Below are 24,276 nucleotides of genomic sequence, written 5' to 3' on the forward strand. Positions count from 1 at the left end.
TTCAAAGCATAAACCGATGCGATTCAAACTTGGTGGGGCTAAATCTATCATTGTGCCAAGTTTTATCTCTTTATCTTTAAAAATGAGGGAGCTGTAAGTATTTCTGTTTATACCAGTTACCTGAATACTGAACGGTTCTTTGAGGTTAATTTGAGAGGCAGAGAAAGGGGAGCTGTTCTGAAATCGAGGCAGAGAATCACCTATATGGAGCTCCAGATCGGATTTCGAGGCAGAGAAGACCCCCTTTGCACAGCCCTAGCCTAGACATATGTGCTTGCATAAGAGAATTAGAAGTATTATCCTTTGGAACACATGATGTTTCCTAAGAAGCACTCAGTAAAGAAATTTAACTGGGAGAATTATAACTGTGCCTTCCCCTGCTCTAATTCTTATTTGCCCATGTTTTATATTTTTTTATTTCTGTGCAAATGCAATTGAATGCAATTCTGGTAGGCTGAAATTGTGTAATGATGCAATGATGTATTTAAGGGATTAAGAGATTAGAGTAAGTCAACCTCTGTTGCACTCTGTGTTGGGAGAAAAAGCACACACAATGCTTTCCCTGCGGTCCTTATAAACTGAGTTGGAGGACTGAAAGTATGATGGACAGTCTCAGCAAACTCCATTCCAATGATCCAGCAGGCATTCCCAAGGAGAATGATGAGGAAAGGAAATTGAAATGGCGTGCTAGAGAAGAACCACCCCACCCTCTGCTTTTGGCAGCAACACTGCCCTACACACATGCCCTTCCACATACACATCCCCAGTAGAAAAATTGGGATGATCCGAAATAGCATCCAAAAGGAAATTACACAGGAATGGAACAGCAGTGTTATTACACATGGAGAAAAGAACAGGACTTTCCCCATACAAAAATAAAATGGAAGAGGAGGGAGAAACAGTGCTATAATAGCGAGATCACAGCAGGATGAGTATAAACACTTTCAATGGTCTGGATGTAATCATGTTGCAATCTTTCTTCTTGCTCCACGGGTAACAAAGTAGCTGGATTCAGGGTGTTAAATGGAGATTGGCATTCATGAAGCAGTCTATACAACAGAAACTGCTTTACAATAGCTTTCAGTTCCACCTTGACTGGGGTGGCCCAGCAATCTCTGGATGCAGGACTTTGTCCCAGCCAGTTGGGTTTGAGAAGGGCCAGGGGCTTTGTTGTGTCCTCGCTCGCTGTCTTGCAGCTTCTCTTTGAGCTCCTGCTGGGGCTCTTCGAAGGCTTCTTCCAAGCTGGTGACTTGGTGCTGCTCTTCTGCTGGCTTTAACTGTAAACGCATCTGGGCTTTCCACACTTCTTTTGCTGAAACTTTTTCTTAGCATCAACATAATGGCTTTTTCTGCCTGCAGATGGTGCACTCTCGTTCTCTTCTTTCTTGGTCAGGCTTTTTCTTTCTCTCTGGTTTTTTTTTTCTCCTTACATTACATTTCCTATCTGGATTCAGGCCTCTTTGCCTTAGCGTCTACGCGGACTCCTGTTTAAACACTCTGATTCTTCTTTAAATCAGGAAAGGGGGAGCAGGGAGGCCTACCTCTGCTTTTTTGTTCTTCCCAAGTGTATGTTCTACAGTGAGATCTGTTACAGCTGCCCTTCCCCTTTTTCCTTTAATCCAGAAATAAAAAGGAACTTACCCGTTTCAGAAGATATCTCTCTCTCTCTCTCTCTGTCTCTCTCCCCCATCAGATTTTAGCTTGCTTCTCCAAGCATACACCTTTGAACCCCTCCCCCTGGCTCCCAGAATGCTGGACAGGAGGAATGTGACCCCAGAAAAGTGTTCTGGTACACGCTTGTCATTTTTCCTCATCTCCAAGACAACAGGAGCCATTGGGAGGAAGAATGAGGTCAGGCTTTTCAGCAACCTCTCCTGGCTGGCTTGCCAAAAATTGATAGTCCCCAGAACGAGTGGGGGCCGAATAGGTCACTTCCTCAGTGTGTACTTTGCCAATGAACACACCAGGTTGGAGAATAAGATTTATTCGTAAATTAATGTTGCAGCATGGAACTCCAGCGCAAAATGCAAATTCAGAGTTCCCCGAACAAAGGGATCCTCTAGAATATATAGACTCTGATTACATCACTTTGTAAGTAACATTATTGGTCAGTTTGCTTACCTCTAATGAACTTTACTGGCCTATGCTGAGTTAAACTATGTTACACTACTAATACAAGGTAAGGTGAATACACTCCATATGTCACAGCTGTCCTGAAGAAGCCAGTCTGTAGCCAGCCACTTTCGCTTATCTCTTTGGGCAGAGTGCCCAGACTGGGAAGCCTGCCAAGAATCAGACAACACAGCACTAGACGATAAACAACAATGTGTATTCACACAAGTTAAACACAAAATAGAACAGTCTTTAGTGCTTACGTAAAGTTCCAAGCCAATTCCAAATAACAATCCAGGGTTCAAAAGGCACGAGAGAGCAAGTCACCAGAGTCCATAAGCCAGTCCAAGTTTCAAAGGGCAGGAGAGAGTCACGGGGTCCAAAAAGTCCAGAGTCCAAAACGATCCAACAGGAACACGGCACGGTCAAGGGTACACGGTCTAGAGCTTCTCCCAGGCAAACCAGATAAGCTCTGACAATTAGCTGGCCTGCGCACTGCTACCTAAATACACCAGCTCAGCCTCACAGCTGTTCCTTGTTCAGCTGGCGTTTATTAGCAATCCGCTTGGATCGGCGTAAAGCCTCCTTCTCTGCCCTTTGCTGTTTGAACGAGGGCACGTGTAACAAGTCTGTTTGCTCCTCTTCTAAGTTTGCACTGGATGAGGCCTCTGCTGGCTGTTGATCAGCCAAGCTGGTACTGGGTCCCGCCTGTGGCTGCTCATCCCCAGAGTCCTCATCCTCAGAAAACTCACCATTCCTCACACTACTCCCCTCTCCATAATCCCCTCCTGCCGCCCTAGCTGGGCCTGGCTTGGAAGGGTAGTTATGGTGAAAGTCCTGCACCAAGAGAGGAGCTTGCACATCCCCAGCATTCTCCCAGGAGCGCTCTTCTGGCCCATAACCCAGCCAGTCTATTAAGTACTGCAAACGCCCTTGATGTTTCCGTGAGTCCAAGACTTGTGCCACTTCATACTCCTCCTCCCCATCCACTAACACTGGGACTGGAGGCGCCTTTGACCCAGCATCCAGCCTCACCCCTGCTGCTGGGACCAATAAGGAGCGGTGAAATACTGGATGAATCCGGAAAGTCCGAGGCAGCTGCAAACGGAACGCCACTGGATTAATCTGTGCTGTTACTAGAAACGGGCCGATGAAACGCGCATCCAACTTCCTGCAAGGTCGATGCCGTGGAAGATTCCGCGTTGACAACCACACCCGGTCACCAACCGTGATTGCCGGCCCCTCCTGCCTCTTCCGATCAGCGCCCACCTTGTAGGCCTCTTTGGCAACCTGCAGCTGCTCCTGCACCATGGACTGCACCGCCTGTAGTTCCTGCAACCATTGATCTGCCGCAGGAACCTTGGTAGCGGGCACCACCGCAGGGAACCACCGTGGATGGAAACCGCCGGTTGCAAAGAACGGTGTTTGTTGTGTCGAGGCGTGCACTGAATTATTATAGGCGAATTTCGCCAAGGGAAGCAACCCCACCCAATTGTCTTGTTGGTAGTTAGAGTAACATCGCAGGTATTGCTCTAACATGCCATTTGTCCGTTCTGTCTGGCCATCTGTCTGCGGATGAAAGGCTGTCGACATATGCGCCTTGATGTCCAAAACCTGCATCACAGCCTTCCAAAAACGTACCGTAAACTGTGCTCCCTGATCTGAGACAATCCCCTCCGGCAGTCCATGTAGCCTAAAGACGTTGTTTACAAACAACCGAGCAGTCTCCTGAGCGGTTGGTAACCCTGGACACGGGACAAAATGCGCCATTTTGGAAAAAAGGTCGACCACCACAAATATAGTGGTGTTTCCCACAGACAATGGCAAGTCCGTAATAAAGTCCATCGAAATCACCCGCCACGGCCCCTCAGGAGTAGGCAATGGATGCAGCAACCCTGCCGGTCGCCCCCTTATATCCTTTGCCCGGTGGCACACCGGACAGCTCTGGATGTATCGAGCCACATCTGCTTGCACCCTAGGCCACCAAAATTCTCTAGACAGCAAGTGCAAAGGCCTATTTATTCCAGTATTCCGTTCTCACAAACTAGATGCCCCAAAGGGAAGAAGCATGCGCTGTGGAAAGTTACAAGCTCCAGGAAGGAGTAGGGGGAGCTTCTCTCCCCCCTCCCCACAGAATGGCAGCAATGTCGGGGGCACCTGCGCCGCTGCAAAATGTTCGGGTCACAGGATCGTTGAAAGCACCTCCCCCTCTGTCTGCACTGCGTACTCCGGCTTGCAGTATAAAACAATAAATATGCACAGTTAAAAATAAATTAAACCATGAACCAAGTTAAAACAATATGTAATTTAAAAGCAGTAAAAGCAGTTAAAACAGTTAAAACAATGTGCCAGTGAGTTACTTAGGGAAGAGAAAACAGTTTCTCCAAGGCAGCTCTGATACAGCCTGGAAACAGTTACAAATGATGATGATGATGATGACGACGACGACGACACAGTTTGGGGGAAGGAAAACACATGCATGAATAGCAACAAACCCTTCATGAGTCTCAAGATACTTTATTGGAATTGTAGAGAGAATAAGACAGTTAAACAAATAATGAAGGAAGACATCCACTGACCCATGTCCACAAACTGGAATTATATATTATTTGGTTAAAAAGCCCTTCTAAGACTGTGGTTAACATCTGCTGCATCTTGAGTCTAGTTAGGGCATTTCTGAGGGTAGAATTGGAGGTAAGCTTCAGATAGCTCTCACTGTCAAGTTTGGATTTAAATCTTGAATATCACAGAGCCATAAGAGAAACATGATTAAAGTTTTGTGTTCAACAGACACAAAATTGGCTGGATTTAATTACCACTCTGTGCACCAAAACCTCTATATTGCATTTAGCTGTTGATTTATTTTTTTAATTTCAGAGACTTGTAGTGATGATGTGTGTAAAAGGGAATTTCATTCTGTGAAATAAGCCTATGCTCCAAGTGAAAGGTTAAGAACCACACCCCAACATTCCTGCATGGCAGATTCTAAGTGCATCTTAGACAAAGGAAAAACTTTCAACCTATCAGCGTCGAATGTAAGCTGTTGTGAGGAACGGTGAGTTTTCTGAGGATGAGGACTCTGGGGATGAGCAGCCACAGGCGGGACCCAGTACCAGCTTGGCTGATCAACAGCCAGCAGAGGCCTCATCCAGTGCAAACTTAGAAGAGGAGCAAACAGACTTGTTACATGTGCCCTCGTTCAAACAGCAAAGGGCAGAGAAGGAGGCTTTACGCCGATCCAAGCAGATTGCTAATAAACGCCAGCTGAACAAGGAACAGCTGTGAGGCTGAGCTGGTGTATTTAGGTAGCAGTGCGCAGGCCAGCTAATTGTCAGAGCTTATCTGGTTTGCCTGGGAGAAGCTCTAGACCGTGTACCCTTGACCGTGCCGTGTTCCTGTTGGATCATTTTGGACTCTGGACTTCTTGGACCCCGTGACTCTCTCCTGCTCTTTGAAACTTGGACTGGCTTATGGACTCTGGTGACTTGCTCTCTCGTGCCTTTTGAACCCTGGATTGTTATTTGGAATTGGCTTGGAACTTTACGTAAGCACTAAAGACTGTTCTATTTTGTGTTTAACTTGTGTGAATACACATTATTATTTATCGTCTAGTGCTGTGTTGTCTGATTCTTGGCGGGCTTCCCAGTCTGGGCACTCTGCCCAAAGAGATAAGCGAAAGTGGCTGGCTACAGACTGGCTTCTTCAGGACAGAATAAGCTCTGACCAACGTTTTACCAGCACTTTTTCTGTTAAGAAAAATAAGAATGGAAAACCTTTTGGAGCAGCAGAATCAGTTAGCTGCGCAGGTGACCCAGCTCACGCAATTAATCACCATGCTCCAAGCGCAAGTGAATCAGGCAACGGCTGCGGCTTCTCAGCCTCTGCTGCTGCTCCCACATAGGAGTAAATGTTTTGCAGCTATGCCAGAGAGGTTTGCAGGAGAAAAGGGAATGCTGGACAGTTTCATTGCAACTTGCAGACTGCATTTCAAGGTCCGACCGGAGGATTTTGCTACAGACGGGCACAAAGTAGCTTTTATTGTGTCCTTGTTGTCTGGGTCTGCGAGCAAATGGGTTACGCCTTATCTCAATCAGGATAGCCCTTTGCTTGACAATCTGCCTGAGTTTCTGAAAGAGATGACAGCCATCTGGGGAGATCCGGTGAAAGCAGAGACAGCTGAGCATTGCATAAGGGAGCTGCGTCAGGGAAAGGGGTCGGTGGCAGAATATGCTACACAGTTCCGTCTCCTGGCACAAGACCTGACCTGGAATGACAGTGCACTCCAGTCCCAGTTTCGTTATGGCCTCGCAGAGGAGCTGTTGGATGAATTGGCACGCTCAGCACCGCCTACATCGTTGGCTCTGCTTATCGAACAGGCCACCCGGATGGATGCTCGGTTATCAGCACGTCGTTTGGCACGGAGAGGAACAACAGGGTGGAAAGTGGAGCCAGTGGTGGAGCCAGCAGCAGCACCTGCAGTCATGGTCTCGCCCTGTACTGGAGAAGAGCCAATGCAGCTGGGAGCTGTGCGAGCACGTCTCTCTGCGGCGGAGAAGCAGCGAAGGAGAATGGCTGGCGTGTGCTTGTATTGTGGGCTTGGGGGGCATTTTGCTCGAGTATGCCCTGCCAAGGGACAGAAGGGGTCTATGTCGGGAAACGGGACTTCCCAGGCTTAGGAGGGGTCGCTAGCCTGGGAATTTTTGGGGCAGAGGCAGGTGTGCCTCAGGCAGCACCCAGAAAAGACCCTCTACTGGTCGCAGCAACTCTGTCAGGGGAACAGGCTCAGGGGTGTGCAGTGGGAGTTATGATTGACTCTGGGGCATCCAGCAATTTTATGGACTGGGCGTTTGCTTCCCAACACAACTTCGCACTAGAGCCACTGGCAGAGCCGAGGCAGGTGGAGACAATTGATGGGCGTCTTTTAAAATCAGGGCCGGTGACGCATCAGGCTACTATGTTGAAGCTGGAGATCCAGGGACATGTGGAGCGCCTACGTTTCTATGTGGCGGCGGTGCCACATTTTGCAGTGGTTTTGGGGATGCCATGGCTCACGCAGCATGATCCTCATATCTCATGGGGTCGGCGGGAAGTACTTTTTGCTTCGCCCTATTGTCAAGAACATTGTTGGCCGGAGCGGGTGTAGGCAGCCGTGGCAGCGGTTCCAAGATCTGCGGCTGCGGATCTTCCAACAAAGTACGCTGAATTTGCGGATGTTTTTGACAAAAAGGAGGCGGATAGGCTTCCACCGCATAGGCCATATGACTGCACTATTGATTTGTTACCAGGGGCCTCTATACCAGCAGGGCGCATTTATTCCCTTTTAGAACCAGAGTTGGCGGTTTTACGGGAATTTTTGGAGACCAACATACAGAAGGGGTTTATTCGCCCTTCTAAGTTCCCTGCAGGCGCACCCGTATTCTTTGTATGCAAAAAGACAGGGGATTTGCGTCTCTGTAATGATTATAGAGGCCCGAACCGCATCACAGTGCGTAACCGCTACCCCTTACCGTTAATTCCAGAACTTTTGGAGCGCCTGCGACATGCGAAGGTTTTTACCAAATTAGATCTTCGTGGGGCCTATAATTTGGTGAGAATCAAGGAAGGGGACAAGTGGAAGGCTGCTTTTCAGACCCGATATGGGCACTATGAATATACGGTGATGTCGTTCGGATTATGCAATGCCCCAGCCGTATTTCAGCATTTTGTTAATGACGTTTTCAGGGACTACCTGGATCGCTTTGTTATTATTTACCTGGATGATTTTTTGATTTATTCCCCCAATCAGGAGGCACATGATGCTCATGTTAAGGCAGTGTTGCAGAGACTTCGTGAGCACAGGTTGTATGCAAAATTAGACAAATGTGCGTTTGATCTCACGGAAGTGGACTTTTTGGGTTATAAGATCTCTGCAAAAGGAGTGGCGATGGATCATGCCAAGGTCGAAGCGGTCCTGTCCTGGCAGTCTCCTAGGACTCGAAAGGAGGTGCAGCGCTTCTTGGGTTTCGCAAATTTTTATCGTCGCTTTATTCCAGAGTTCGCGACTCTGGCAGAACCCATCACACAGCTGCTGAGGGGCAAGACGGGGTTTCAATGGACGCCAGCGGCGCAGGTCGCTTTTGAGCAGTTGAAGCAGCGGTTCACGGCAGCCCCAATTTTGCAGCATCCAGATCCACGTAAACCTTTTGTGGTGGAGACGGATGCATCTGATGTCGCCGTGGGTGCAGTTCTTCTGCAGGCAAGTTCAGCAGACTCTGGGTGGTTGCCTTGTGCGTTTTTTTCCAGGCAGCTTACTCCTCCAGAACGGAACTACACTATCTGGGAGAAGGAACTCTTGGCAGTGAAGGCGGCTTTCGAGGTGTGGCGACATCTGTTGGAGGGGGGCGGCGTATCCGGTGGAGGTTCGGACCGATCATCGGAACCTGGAATATCTGCAGATGGCTCGGAAGCTGACACAACGGCAGAAACGGTGGGCGTTGTTTTTTGGGCGTTTCAACTTTCGGTTGAAATACATTCCTCGGGCCCAAAACCGCCAGGCAGACGCCTTGTCCTGCAAGCCGGAGTATGCAGCGCAGACAGAGGGGGAGGTGCTTTCAACGATCCTGCGACCCGAACATTTTGCAGCGGCGCAGGTGCCCCCGACATTGCGGGAACACATTCGCCAGTTGCAGGGGCAGGACGCGTTGGTGTGGGAACATGCAGAAGAAGTGGCCAATTCGCCGTTCCGCATGAGAGACGGGCTCCTATATCACCAGGGCCGTTTGTATGTGCCAGCAGGGGTGTGTAGGGACTCTGTGTTACAGCTGTGCCATGACAGCCGACCAGCCAGACATTTTGGCCTGTACAAAACTTTGCACTTGCTGTCTAGAGAATTTTGGTGGCCTAGGGTGCAAGATTTCGATCTTAATGATATAGGGCAGGTTATAAATGTTTTAAATAATAAATAAATAAATAAATAAATAAATAAATAAATAAGATATTCTTCGTCCTTCTTAATAAATATCTTCATTGTCCATGGTGAATGATCTGCCTTAACTTTGCTTCTTGCATATCTTCTTACCTCTGAATGAACTTTTTCACAATCTAAATCATACCAGTTGCCTTGAAGTTGGGGAGTGGGTGATTTTATAATTACCTCCGATAAGACATATTTTCAGAGTCTCCATGATAAATTGATATATCTGCAGCCATAATCAAGATGTAATACATTATTCTACAGAGATATTATCTGGTCTCATAAAAGAATTAGTTGATTTTATCTGCAGTGGCTTTGTCGCATTTTATTCTATTCTGTTTTAAATTTTATTTATTTAATAGATTTATATACCACTTAAAATATTTAAAAATATCTCTAAGTGGACAAGGAGATTTAAATACATTAAAATACATTGTGGTGTACATTAATAATTGCTAAATCATTTATACAGAATATTGATAAAAATATTAAACTCAATACTCACAACACCATGATTACAAACAGACTGGCCAGTACATGCACTTGGAATACCTGGATTAAAGAGGTGGACTTTTAATTGGTGACTAAACCATGCCACAGTTGAGCACTTCCCAAATACCAAGGGGGAGGGCATTCCGTAAGGTGGGTACCACCATGGAGAAGGCCCACTTCCAGGTTGTTACATGATGTTTTTTTGCTGATTGTGGTTACAACCAGGAAGTCTTCCTCTGATTATCTTAAATGAGCACACGTCTGTATTGGGGAAAGTGTTCTGCCAGGTAACCTGGTCCCAAGCTATTTTTGGTCCAGCTGTTTCAACATCAATCTGATTTTCTTTACATGCAGAGAGATTAGAGTGCTTCCAACCATATTCAAAAAGTCTCAAATCTTAAAGGCTGATGGTCCCATTGATCCACTGGAATGATCTCAGCATTATTGATGTTATCAACTATATTCATTGGAACACACACCTAATCATTCTTACTTCATCCATATACTGAATGATAAGTACATTCATCTGGGCTAGCCTTAAGGCAGGATCCTTTTAAGACTGAATATTTTCTATTGTAACTTCTCTAACAGGTAAATATACTGTTGAGTTAACATGATTATTTTTGGAAAAAAGAACACCAATTCATCTTTGTCGAAATTTAAGCATTCAGCTAGTTTAATTTTATTCCTGCATTCTCTAGTTTAATTATACTAGAGAATGGAAAATTATTCTCCAAGTAATTGGGGCCCTCATTAGAACAGGTTCTCACAGAACAGGGGGGTGGGGAAGGTAAATGCTTATTATAATCAGGGAAAATCTATTCCCTGCCCTCAGCCTCTCTATAAGAAGTTAGGGGGCAAATTCCAACCTGATCTGCTTTGCATCAAGTCTTCATTTCTTCAATAACGCCACCAGCTGGGCAGCTTGAAGAGAGCAAAAGATTTGTTGATTAACAAAGTTCTACAGCTCGCTTCTTGGAAGTTACCATTTTCAGAGCCCTTACGACAGCTAAAAGACTTATACTATCAAGTTGGAAGGATAAATGCTCAGCTCCCATAATGCAATGGGCTTAGAACTTAACAACATTATCAACATTAGAAAGGATGTTTTATAGATGCCACTTGCGAATGCATAAGTACATGGATATTTTTTTAATGAAACCTATACATAACTTTCTCCCCTTTTTACGAATGGTATACCTGATTGGGAAAAATTATGATATTCCTATATATATAATGTTTCTTTGTTTTTCTTTTTCACGATTTATTTTTTGTTCTGTTTTGTTAACAGTCACAATCAAAAAGGAAAGGAAACAACAACAATAGCAACAGCAACAACAGAAGTTCTGCAGCTCTCTAGCAGAACTCTTTACATATACCTGCTGCAGGGATGGTCCAAGAAGGAAGAGGGAGGGGGGAGTCTGGTTTGTGCTTAAGGGAATAGTGCACAGTGAATTCCCATGTCCATATCTTTTTTCTTGTGGTGAAAAAGTGGCTAGGAGGCAGGAGGTGCTTTTGATTAGGAAAATGGCTTATGAAGAGCATGTTAAGTTTCTCATCCCTCATGCTACACTACAGTCAAACCTGCAGCCCTTCCACAATTGCATTGTCTATGGCCATAGCTAGACAGGGCTTTATCCCAGGGTGAACATGATGCACAGGGAATCCCGGGATATAGCCCTCCCCTTTGGCCCTGGTTTTTCCACGGTCCCGGGCTGAGCCTGAGACCGCAGAACGTGCATCCGGGTGCCGTAGGTTGACCTGGATCCGCGCGATTCCTTGTGAGGAGCTGGGAGCCGCACAAGGGGCACAGCACTCCTCAGGAGCACTGCGCCCATTGGGGGTAGGGGGAGCGGGGAAACTAATTTAAATTTTAAAAAACACTTGCCTTTTGCATATGAATGTTTGTGCGCTGTTGTCCCTTTTAAAAAAATTAAATGGCGGACATGACGCCTCACCTTCTGAGGTCATCACGCATCGCATGTAGACAGAGGGATCTTGCATTAAACACAATGCAAGATCTTCCCTCCTCTGTCACGACAACAGGTAGGTCTAGCAAAGGCCTATGTGTATGTGTGTGTGAGAGAGAGCTTTCCTACACAAGGCTATTAATCACTGTATACACTTTCGTTTTCACTGCAGAATTGAGATCTGAGCTCTATACAAAGAACTTTTCCTTTCCTGCTTTTCTGTTTCATAACTTCTAGGTGGAGTTGTGCTATAATGGAAAAGTACCCATACACAAATATAGACAGTGCTTTCAGAAATACTACCCTATTTTCTCTGTACTAACTCCCCCACCCCCTCAGAAAGTGCTCCAAGAAAACAGAACCAAAACTGGAGGGTCGCACCATCTTCATCTAAAGAACTCATAAACAACTGTGACTAAGGAATCACGAGCACACAATAAATATTTTGTGTAGAGAAGTGCTGTGTGTGTGCTTAAAAAATGAGAAACTGTTCACACATTTCTCTAATCTTATCCAGTTCAGTGTTAAGACAAACTTTTAATGTCAGTTTTAATTAGAGGCACATTTCTAGCTTGTATCCATGAACGTTAGTTTTATGTTCAAAACAGACATGATCCAGAAGATCTGTGACTGGATCTCCCAACCGTAAAAATACTAAAATTAAAAGCAGCCTTGTGGGAGGGCTCCAGTTTTGATCAAAACAGCTGTAGTAGGGGGTGATGTCTTTGACGTGCCTCCCGATCCTTCAGGCAAGCACATGTTCTGGCAAACTGACATAGGACACCCAAATCATGTGTGTCCCTTCATGTATGTAGACCCAGCTCTTGCACTTCTCTTCTGCTCTTTTCAGTACTTAATGCTTGGAACAAGCAATAATTATAAGCATTTTTCAATGGTTTCAAAAAATGCTTGTATACAACTACTTCTTCACAGCAATGTGCACATAGTCAATGCAACACAGTTCACTTTATAGGGTACATTTTCTTTTTTTACCTTGCACAATTCACTTTTGAGTCCCTGGGTCCTGATCAGAAATTCAGCCTGCATGTAGAATCCTTCTTCAGACATTGATTTCCCTCTCTGGTAGCTTACATAGATACCATGAATTTAGTTGCTTTCTACCGAGTCAGAACATTGGTCTATCTAGCTTATAATTCTTTCATTATGCACCTTGCTTACTTGGTGTAATTTATTTGGTTTCTGCTGGGAAATTCCTAGATTACTTGACCAGTTTCTGGCATATCTGAAATAGCTGGATGACTTTCAGAGCCACAGAGGTAAGGATCAAGGCAAGAGCCAGATGGAAAAGCTGAGGGAGATTCCCAGGAAGCCAAAACTACACGACATTTCTTAGACTGTCCATTGCCAATTGCCTGCTTGTTCCAGCAACTGGAGTAAGTACCAGGAAAATAATCCTACTTGTCTGCTCTTACTCCTCGTGCATCAAATGTAGGTCTCAGATCAAAGTTCTCGACAGTGGCAGGTACTTTAGAAATTTCTTCACTCAAAAAACAAACTCCACCAATCAGGTATAATGAGCGTCGTGACATCTTGAAACTTGGCCAATGGACATTTTAGCTTTCTGTATAGCGACTGGAAAAGTAGCCTCCGTTTGGTGCTAGCCATCTTGCCACATCCCATCCTGCAGCCCTCAGATGCGGCAAATAACAACTGAAAACTGATATCTTGGGAAGCAGCCATTTGCAGTTAGTTGTTGCAAGAGTTGGACAGTGTTAAGTAAAATATTTTGTTCCACAGTTCTATCTCCTATGGCATCATTCCACAAAGCTGCCACAGAAAATATGACAGTCACCACTCTCTGATGCTTTTCCAGCTCCAGGTGAATTGCAAGAATGTTTCGTAAAGATATTAGCTTTAGGTTCAAGCACGTGATTGTATATTCAAGGGTCTCACCATAACAAAGTGAGTTAGAATGTAAGAAAGAGCTCTGTTGGATCAGGCCAAAGGCCTATTTATTCCAGTATTCCGTTCTCACAAACTAGATGCCCCAAAGGGAAGAAGCATGCGCTGTGGAAGGTTACAAGCTCCAGGAAGGAGTAGGGGGAGCTTCTCTCCCCCCTCCCCACAGATCAAGTAAGGGGGAACCAGTGCTGCCATTCGGTGGGGAGGGCAGAGGGGGAGCATTATCCAACCCTGCCCCTATAGCCAACTCCACGGATGACTATTTGCATGTTGCCCAACTGCGACATGCGAATAGTCATCCATGGAGTGGACTATGAGGGCAGGGTTGGCTAATGTGTCGCCCAAACCTGCCGTCTGGGTTGTTGTTACATGCAAACCAGGTAAAAGTGTTGGATTAAGAATTATAAAGCAAAGACTATCCACCTTTAATGCAAAAACCTTGAATGACAAAAAAAAAATATCATCCCATGATTATCACAATATGAACTATTCCATTAAAAAGGAAGATGTACACTGGATAGTATTAATATCAATATCTATTGGCATGAATTAATTATTGGCAGGAAAGTATCACCACTGGGGTAATATAAAACATTAGCAGGCAGTCTTCAACTTCAGATATATCCCATTCATGGATCGGGTGACAATCTGTGGCACAGGAATAGGGAGTTTGGAAGGATCAGGCAAAAGTTCAAAGCGCAGAAGCGTCAAGGCAAGAGCGACTTTCATCTCGTTCATGGCAAACTGCTGTCCAATGCAGTTCCTAAGTAAACATTAAAAGGGAAAGGGCGATAAGACATTTTGAAGATGACGGAATTCCAAATATAGCCGGTCACATGACAGCCTTTCCTTATGTTGTACCTCAGCTTTTCATTTCCCTCCCCAGCCATGTTCTGCTGAAGAGTGGCTGATAAATAATTAAAATAATAAATAATTCAGTCATGTGTTTAGAGTGAATCCTATACATGCCTGCTGGGAAATAAGTCTCAGAATTGACTGGGGCCCTTTCTACACCATTCTTTTCCCCCAGTGTCACCCCGGGGTTGTCCCTGTGTGTCCAAACGACACACAGGGAATCCTGAGGTCAACCAAGGACAACCCAGGGGAAACCCTAGGAAAATGAAAAATGGGTATTTCCCGGTTTTTCTGCAGTCCCGGGACCATCCCAGGACCACGGGAGATGTGTGGGCACCTGCCCCTACTTCGTCCCGCTTCCTCGTGAGTAAACACAAGGAGGCGAGAAACAGGCATGGGGCACGGAGCTCTTCGGGCACTCCATGCCTATTGGGGGTAAGGGGGAGCGGGAGCGGGTTTGTTGGTTTTTTTTAAAAAAAGTTATGTTTTTGTAGGGAGTGCAATTGCACTCATCTCCCCTACTTCTTTTTTTAAAATGGCGGGTGCAACATCTCTCCTTCCTCCTGGGATGTCGCATGCCATGTGTGAATTCAGGGTGAGGATCTTGCGAGCAGAATATCATGAGATCTTCCGAATTCCCTCCTGGAAGGCCAGGAGGTGTACAAAGTTAGGTGTGAATAGGGATGGAGCCTTAGGAAGAAAAAATATTAATCCTGACATGTGGACCCAGGTATTTACAAACTACTAAAATTATTTTGCTATACAATATTGATTCAAACCCATCTGCAGTTTTAAAAGCCTTCAGCACAATTGTGCCTTGTATGGATGATAATTTCAGAGTCTACTTTATAGAAACAACTTTTTTTTTAATCATAGAAATAAAAAATATTTACCTTTGCCCAGCAGCAAAAGGAAGAAAAGCATATGGGTGCCGATGACTTGAATTTTCTGGGGAGAATCTGAGAGGATCAAAGACCTATAACAGAAAATGAAAGTCTGAATTAGTGTGGGAATTGATCTTGGCAACAAGAGCTATAGAAAAATGCATAAAATTTGTACACTTTGACTGGTTTCACACAACATGCTAACCTATTATGGTTTGGTTTCCGGAATATAGTTAGCATGTTGTCTGTGGAATATTTTTTCCCCATGGTGGGTTATTTTTCCCAAGTAAGCCATCCTGAGAACCATGGTCTGCAGTACTGGTTATTTTACCTATGATGGCTTAGCGGGTTGTCTGTCACACCTGCATGAATGGAAGAAATAGCCTACAGAGCTACTCGGCAAGAGCAGCCAAAAATGCTGCCACCACCACTCTGCTCCTCTCAAGCAATCTCTATTCCTGTTGCAAAGGAAGCTAAGATACCTGCCTAGATGGGCAGAAGGACTACAGGAGGAGGAGGGGCGAGGGGTGTGTGAGAGAAACTACTCTGTGTAGCAAACAAACTACTGTGCTCCCGTCAGATGATCAGGCAATGAACCTTGCCCCTCCTCCTTCTGTAGTCCTTCTGCCCATCTGGGACAGGAGAGGAACCTATAGATACCAACACTTAATAATATCTATCATTCTGTGCAATTTTGCGTTGGGGCTGTGGCGTGGGTGGAATGTGTGAAATCTTCCCTCCCCTCAATTCAGATTGAGACACACTCCCCACAGGTGGTTTCAGTAAAACAAAACAAAAAGTTGAAGATGGATTCACACATCTAGTTATGTGTATTTTGACCCTCAATGCCAATGCGGAGTTGCAGCTGCCACAACTGGTGGACCGAGCACCGAAGAGGGGGGAAGAATGGGACAGCCGGTTCTCCTCCCTCTGACCTCGTTCTGGCTGCCCTGTTCCTCTCCACCACCACCACCTAGTGTGTGTTTTTATCTGTAGATGCGAACATTCACATCTACAGATTATTTTTTTAAAAAAAATGGCGGGGGGGGGGAGAGGAACAGGGCAGCCAGAAGTAGGAGAACTGGCTGCCCTATTCTTCCCCTCTCGCTGGTGCTTGGCCCCCATTCCTCCTCGCTCCTTGGTGCTTGGCCCAGCAACAGCAGCGGCCTCCCGGCTGCCCCGTTCCTCTACCCCTACCCCCATTTTTTAATTTGTTTATTTATTTACAGTGCAGAGCCTGTAAGTTGGAGCTCTCATCCGCCCCCTTCACTGTCCAGCCCAGTTGATGGCGACCAATCAGGGGGTGCCATCAGCTCCACAATAAAAAAAAGTCGGGGTAAATGCCTGACTTTTTTAAAGCGGAGTTTCTGGGGTTTGCACCTGGATGGCTTCACAATGGCAACTGCATCATGTAGATGACCTGCCACCACTCTGAATCTACCCTGGGCAAACCCTTCATCAAGACAAGCCCCCAGTTAACTCTGGGTGCTTCCCAGATGAGGCTTTTATGACACCCTCACCCTGCCTCCTTCACAGAATTTTAAGAGGGGTCCAGAAGATTTCTTCTTCCTCTCATTACCTTCCCAAATTTTCCAACAGCTTCTTTTGTCTTTTCTCTTACTGCTAAAAAAAACCTATTGAGGAAGAAAATATCAAACATCTCCACGATGCCTATTAATTAGAAGTGTCTGTCTGGAAGCACCCTCAGTCTTACTTTCTTATCCCTCTTTTTAAAATATTCACCTCAGGATTGTCCCAAACCTCAGGATTTCTGTGAAGACAATAAACATTCAGCATAAGTAGAAAACCTGTGAAGAAAAGAGAAAAGTAATTCATTGGAGGTCTATTATTGTTCAATGTTCAGGAATGCTATGTAATGATAATTTAATTAATATATGATGCCATTTACAAAACACTGAAATTCTCAATAGCTGACTAAACAGGCAGACAAATTTGTGCAGCAGCTGCACATGTTCCCATGTTGGTCGTCAAAAGACTGCAGGGAGGCAGCTGAAACTGCAAGGCTCACTCCAGCCCCATAATATGTATTTGTTGGTTTGAGCTGCACCCCTCTTTTCTGTTTCCTCTGAGAAATTTAATGAAGTACGCACAGAGGCCAGGCTGCCCCTACCATTAAGTAGCTGATTTGAAGTGTTATGAAATTGTTACTGTTGTTGTTGTTGTTGTTGTTGTTGTATTATTAGGTGTGTGCACCTCCACCTGTGATAAGTGATAAGTTACTTGAAACTAAGCAAGTAACTAAGCTAAGCTTCATTAGAAGAAAGTCACTGGACACTTAAGCTATTTCTGTGATATTAGTATTATTTACACATATATACAGGATGAGCATAAGATAAAGATCTACAACATTAATACTTCAACAGACTCCTGTTCCCCATTAACTATTTTGAAGAACCCATAGTCTCATAGGATTTCAAGCGCAGAGCAAAACCTTCTCTCTGCCTCCTTTACAGACCCAGCATAGGCTGCTACATCACATGTGCATGTTATACAGAGAGAGAGAGAGGTTAATTCTATTCTTCTCACCCCACACTAATTTTGCACATTCCTTAGGGAGGAGAGAAAAGAAAGGTAAGCCCCTTTATAGAATAGTCTATATCAGGCTATTTGGGCTGTGCGCTCCACTCCGAAAATCCAAAGGTTCAACAAAGCTTTGACGAAGCTTCAAGTTTTCAGAGTGGAGAGGGACAGTTTTAAAACCATCAAATACCTGCAGAGAAGAGACAAGCCCTGTCGAAGCTCCACTCCGTTTTTGGATAATCACTCCATTGTAGTAAGTGGTCAAGCAAATCTCTATTTTTATAAACTGGAGCTGCACAGCTGTGCATCAGCAGAGTAAAGGCTAAAAGATCCCACAAATGTGCAGTTTTGGATATACATTGGGGTGAATTAACACAGCATCAGAGGAGTTAATTAACACAACCCTGCCCTCTCCCTAGCTACTTAAGAGCTATCATGGTGCCAGGTTTCATCTCTTTATCTTTAAAAATGACAGAGATGTAATTACTTTTGTAACTTCCATGGATCTGCTTCCAACTTGGCATGACTAAAGCCCTACTTAAGAGCTATCATGGTGCCAAGTTTCATCTCTTTATCTTTAAAAATGATAGTGATGTAAGCATTTGTGTTACTTTCTATAGACTACAATGGAACAGTTATCTGAAAACAGTGGAGCTTCAACAGATAATCTGATGAAGCAGAGTGTCAAGGAAATGTGTGAATGGGCTGTTTTATCTGTGCCCACCCTGTTTTGATGTAAGCCCTTTCTATTAGAAATTAAGTTCTATAGCAATTTGATCCAAACTGTAACTGAAAATATATTGAGTAACACTTGCTCAACCAACAAGAAGTGTTGACACATTAGTCAGAGTGTGAGCCTCCCAGCGAGGACAGGAAGAGTAGTAACCACAAAGGAACAGATGTTCCAGGATTGCAATACCCATCTACATATTGTTTTTCTAGTCTTAGAATTATCTGCACTCTGCACATGCATAAATGCCTTGTTTATCATTGGTTACTGTATTGCAAAACTGTATTATGATTGGTTTATTATATGAGGAAGTTCTGTTGTTGCTTCTGAGGATGTTACCCTATAAGTATCTTAGCTTTGCCTGCAACTAGTGGGCAGCCCTTCAGATCCTCTAGGGTTTGGCACCTTGCAGCACTGCAGGCTGCTCGTAATAAAACTTTTCCAAGAAGAGAGAAATTGTATCTTGAGAGTCTTTGACCGCCACTCAGCGAACCAAGGGAACCTGCCCTTTCGGGTTCCTCCACATGAGCAAGGGAGCCACTCCAAAGGGAGCCGCTCCAAAAATCTAAGCGGAGAAGCTGATCATCGGAGCTCCACTTCAAATTTCAGAGTAGAGCAGGCCCACTCCGCACACTCCTGCTAGCTATCTCTTGAGGGCAGCCACAACTCAACTAATTCCTATAACAGCAGGAAATCTGCCAGGCTAAACTTGCCCAAACAGTTTGAGCCATTATTTTCATAGCCAAACTCATGGATTTGGGGGAATGATCCTTGAGAGATCATTTGGACTAACCCCAAACCAGTAACTATATTTTAAATACTGGGGAGAGGGAGTTGGATGCCTGTGGGATTTCATGCCTCAAAGGCCAAAATAAGTTGAGTGATGATGGGAAGGGTAGACATGGTTGCCATTTCCTGTTCTGCCTCAGGCTGGCCCTGCTTGGGGGCTCCAGAAAAGTGTCCGTCCAAACACTAGTGGACCCAGATATGCTTAGTGTTGTGATTCTAAGCCCTCCTACCAAGAAATGAGACAATAAAAGAGGTCAGCCATGCAATCCACAAAAGCTTTATTCACTAAATAGACATTTCTTCACACCTGAAAGAAGTGTGATTGCAAGAAACTATCCTCTAAGCTTAATTAGCCTAATAAAGCAAGGCAGTTACCTATCAACTAAATGGATAGTTTCCCACAGACCTTCAGGCAGGGTCTTCAAGCTATATCCTCTGGCAAATACTGAGCCTAGCAGACCACTCTCACCTCCTCCCGACTCTACCCGCTTCACCCTGTGTGTCTGCCAATACTGACATTCCCTTCTAGGGGCAGGGGGATGGTCTCTGAGCCTGGGCCTCCTGTCCTGGGAAGATTCCTCCTTGACTCCTGAAGAGTCTTGCAGAATTTCCTCACCCACTTCCTGTCTGGGCTGGTCTTCTTCTTCATCATCATCATCATCTGGCTCCAAATCTGATTTGGGATACACACCAGGGAGATTGGGCCTGATCCTGACAACCAGTGGCAGCAATTAAACTACATTTGGCTCCTTTAAGCCATTTTCATCACAGGCAATGGGGACTATATGTGACATAAGTAAATTCATGACCAAAGTAAATGTCCTGCACATTTTGATTTTGAATCTTTCTTCTTTGCAGCTGTGAAACGGGAAATTTATTTATTTATTCATTTATATCCCACCTTTTTTTCTCCAAGGAACCCAAGGTAGCATACATAATTCTCCTCCTCCTCTCCACTTTATCCTCACAACAACAACCTTGGGAGGTAGGTTGGGCTGAGAGTCTATGACTAGCCCAAAGTCACCCAGTAGGTTTCCATGGCTGAGTGGGCACTAGAACTCGGATCTCCCAACTCCCAGTCCAACACCTTAGCCACTACACCACACTGGCTGGTGATGGTTAGAAGTGTGTGAGCTGAGCATTGTTTGTGACAAGGAGCAGATTATTACCCATCAAATCTCAAGGCTGTGGAGTGGTGCAAATTAGCCTGGAGGGTAGTGACCTCATATCTCAGCTTTTCCTGGGCTCTTAGCTTCTACCCAGGCCTCATCTTCATGAGCACGAGAGGAGCGTGCAGTGTTGTTATTTTCTGCAGTATGCTGAAATTGGCTCCACTCCAACATTGTTACATGGCACAGCCAGCCATCCCTAAAATGCAGCTTTTCAGTGCAGGTAAAGACATACTTCTGAGATGGGGTGAGGGCGGAGCAGAACCAATGACATTCGGAAAGAGGCTTGTTACTCACCCCTCTCCAGGTTTCCCCTGCCACTACAGTTTAATGAAAGTAAATGGGGAGTAACTAACCCATAATACTGGCTCTCCATGAGAGCACCTCGTCGGCACAGATAAATTCCACTCCAAAAAGTATTGCACCAGCCCTAAAACTACATCAACAATATGTTTATTGCTCAATCCACAGATCATTGCAACCTAAAACTACATCAGAGAATCCAATTAACGCAGCTCCCAACTCTGGAGCTGCACAGTTCTAGAATTCACACCACATCAGAGAAGTGAATTTACACAGTCACTTTGCAACTCTGCAGCTGCACAGCTCCAGAGCTCTCACTACATCAGAGAAATGAATTAGCACAGTGCCTTTGCAACTCTGGGGTTGCACAGCTCTGGAGTTAACACCACATCAGAGAAGCAAATTAACAGTTACTTTGCAACTCTGGAGCTGCATAGTTCTTGAGCTCTCACTACATTAGAGAAGTGAATTAACACAATCTCTTTGCAACTCTGAAGTTCCGGAGGTAATTAACACAGAAGCATATAGATGTCACTCAATGGGAACACTAAGAGAATGAATGGGGAAGGGCCAGCCTACATGACAACCAGTTCACAGGCACACCCAGGATTTAATGCAGAGGTATGGGGGCACATTGCAGATCAAGCACCTGGGAGCCGCTTCAGCTAGAAAGTAACTCTCGATACTGTGGCTTTTCCAAGTGGAAGTGGATGGTTGGGAGCACACTGACTACAATGTCATATGCCACAAAAGACTTCACAATGCAGCCAAGCTTCAGGAAAAAAAAACCTGTTAAGACACCCCCCCCCCCCAGTAAAATAAAGTGACAGATCTGAGATATGTGTGTGCTGGACTGAGAAAAATACTTGTAGCATCAAGGTAACAGAAGATGCACAGGACTTGTTCTGGTTGACAATCCCCTGTACTTCTTCCTTAAACAGCATGGTTGTAAGATCATATCTCCCTCACCAACACCACACCTATTGTGCTCTAACATATTTGCACAAGATCTAACCTACATTGGCTTAAGTGGAGCTTTATCACACCAGAGTTATACTGTGCAATCACTGCGAATTGCGTGCAAAGGACTCCAAAGTTTTCCAGTTTATAATCTGCTTTTATTGTGAAGTACTCTGAAGTTTTCCAGTTTATAATTTGCTTTGACTGTGAAGTACTCCAACGCATCCTGCTTTAATTGTGCTTCAAAGGCAATAGACCCGCCCTATTTTGGTACTACTTTTCAAGCAAATCATTTATTGTTTTCCGAGCAGCCACTGGGGTTGCAGGAGCAGGATTTGATATGGTTAAAGAAAAATTCAACAAATGCTTACATCTGCGTAAGCTTTAAAGATAAAGACATCAAAATTGGCACAGTAATAGATATTAAAGAGAGCTTTAAGCATACCAAATTTGAATTGGATTGGGTCATCCGTTGATTTTTTATTATTTTTTACATTTCACCCTTTAAACCCATGTCCTGGTATGCAAAGGATCTTAGGAGCGCTGCCGCCCAGCTAACAACAAGAACGGCGACAGTTTAGCGCTGTAGGGGATAATTTGAGGGAAACAGGTACATGGGATGAAGCAAGTAGCGTGGTCAATTTTCTCTCAAAAATCTAGTTATTATATATTACACCAAAAAAACACAAACTTCCAAATGAATTATTATTATCATCATCACCATCATCATCATCATCTACATTTATATACCGACCCATAGCTGAAGCTCTCTGCGCTGTTTACAAAGACTAAAACATGGAATATTAAAAACAAATATACAATATTTAAATCCATAAAAAGCATAAAGTATCAATAGCAATACAGGCAGCCCAATGGATGGAAGGGGTGCGTGTTATCTTGTACCCCAATAAAGACATGGAGAATGTAGGGTGAGCTGGGCTGCAGCATGTTCTTGTAGGGAAAATTGAACTTGTCCAATTTGTCCATTCTATGGCAGGTTGGGGTCATGCTGCTTCCTCAGGGCAGCTGGTCAATCCAGGATATGCCCCATTCTTCTAGCACACATATTATCTTTTTATTGAACCCACTCAGGGCTCCATCTGATGAGCATTTTATTTAGGGTGACCATATGAAAAGGACAGGGCTCCTGTATCTTTAACAGTTGCATAGAAAAGGGAATTTCAGCAGGTGTCATTGGTATATATGAAGAACCTGGTGAAATTCCCTCTTCATCACCACAGTTAAAGGTACAGGAACTATACTAGAGTGACCAGATTTAGAAGAGGGCAGGGCACCCGCAGCTTTAACTGTTGTGATGAAAAGGGAATTTCATCAAGTTCTCCATATATACCAATGACACCTGCTGAAATTCCCTTTTCTATGCAACTGTTAAAGATACAGGAGCCCTGTCCTTTTCATATGGTTACCCTGGTTTTATTGCACACTTGTTATTGGGCACTCATGGATTTTTCGCAGGTCCCTCACATGATGTTGTCTGCCTTCCGTGTGCCTTCTGCCCTTTCTGCCCTTCCTTGCACGACAAAAAAACTCTTAAGAAAGTCCAGTATAAGTTTAAACCCAGAAGTTGCTGCTCTCTCCTGCTGTGTGCAGGAGAAACAGCAGGATTAGGACAGCCTACTTAAGGTGACCATATCACCGGATTTGCAAACAGTACAAATAAATATTCAAAGCAGTTTCAAAAAGTTTAAAAAGTAACAAGAGGCGGTGAAGAGTTAAATCAAGGTCAGTAGAACAAAGTTGGGGAAGGCAGACCTTTTGGTAAGCTTCGTCCATCAGCAAATGTAACTGGTGAATTCAGCTCTCGTCCTATCATTGGTACTGGAGGGTAAAGCCGAAAACTCTCTTTAATACACATAGTAGTGTATGTCATCTTAGCCAGGTCATCACTGAAAGACACAAAATATGCTAGATTTAAGTCTCATAAACAATTTAAAAAATGAAGCAGAAAAGAAAAGAAAAACAAACCCAGCATTTAAATGCTCTCGCCTAAAAACCCCAAGCAATTCATCTGCAGGACCTGAGAAAAGGTCAGGTCCATCGCACCCATAAAAATAAAGTGTGTATCTAATGAGCATACACCAAGGACACAAAAATTGATTGAGGAAATGAGCATGAGGAGGTCTTTACAGACAGGCAGCGTGCAAGAAAATTATTTGGGGAGATCTCCAGCTCCCACCCAGAAAGGCCTGAAAGCTGTGTGTATACCTACTGATTTCATATTACCTCCAAACCTCTGCAACAGAGAGCTGGATGCAGGCACCAGCTGCCTGTTCGCAGAAGAGAAGAAGTTTGCTCCCCTTCAGCTTGGGGCATAAAGGGAGGGATTGCTTGGACTTTGTATGAGCCTTCTGAGCCCAGTACTTTTGCCTATGATTCTTCTGACCCCCTCCTGGTTTACAGAACTATGGGGAGGGGGGATTGGCCTTGGAGGAAACTTGTTAATTACCATCTCCTTTTATCTATATTTTCCCCCACTACCTGTTAACAACTATTGCTAAAGATTTATTGCTGGGATCTCCAATTACGCACCTATATCTTTTTTCTCCTTCTTCAAGTGGATGGAGTGACTTCCCCA

At 44.6% G+C, this 24,276-nt stretch overlaps 2 protein-coding genes across 2 annotated transcripts in view; one reads left to right on the forward strand and one right to left on the reverse strand.

Annotated features, from left to right (window-relative positions):
- The window catches only part of PDZK1IP1 (PDZK1 interacting protein 1), a 355,951-nt gene that overhangs the window by 323,225 nt on the left and 8,450 nt on the right, over positions 1 to 24,276 (forward strand). The gene's annotated exons all lie outside the window — the stretch shown is intronic.
- LOC134407473 (cytochrome P450 4B1-like) overlaps positions 13,859 to 24,276 on the reverse strand; it is a 31,834-nt gene continuing 21,416 nt past the window's right edge. Inside the window, exons 9-12 of the mRNA XM_063139272.1 lie at positions 23,454 to 23,587; positions 16,932 to 16,996; positions 15,198 to 15,280; positions 13,859 to 14,212 (exon numbers count right to left, since the gene is read on the reverse strand). Of these exons, the coding sequence (XP_062995342.1) occupies positions 14,044 to 14,212; positions 15,198 to 15,280; positions 16,932 to 16,996; positions 23,454 to 23,587 (451 nt within the window). The 3' untranslated portion in view covers positions 13,859 to 14,043. The remainder of the gene's footprint in view (positions 14,213 to 15,197; positions 15,281 to 16,931; positions 16,997 to 23,453; positions 23,588 to 24,276) is intronic.

The sequence above is a fragment of the Elgaria multicarinata genome, chromosome 1 (genome assembly GCF_023053635.1).
Source record: "Elgaria multicarinata webbii isolate HBS135686 ecotype San Diego chromosome 1, rElgMul1.1.pri, whole genome shotgun sequence".
In the NCBI taxonomy this organism is placed as follows: Eukaryota; Metazoa; Chordata; class Lepidosauria; order Squamata; family Anguidae; genus Elgaria; species Elgaria multicarinata.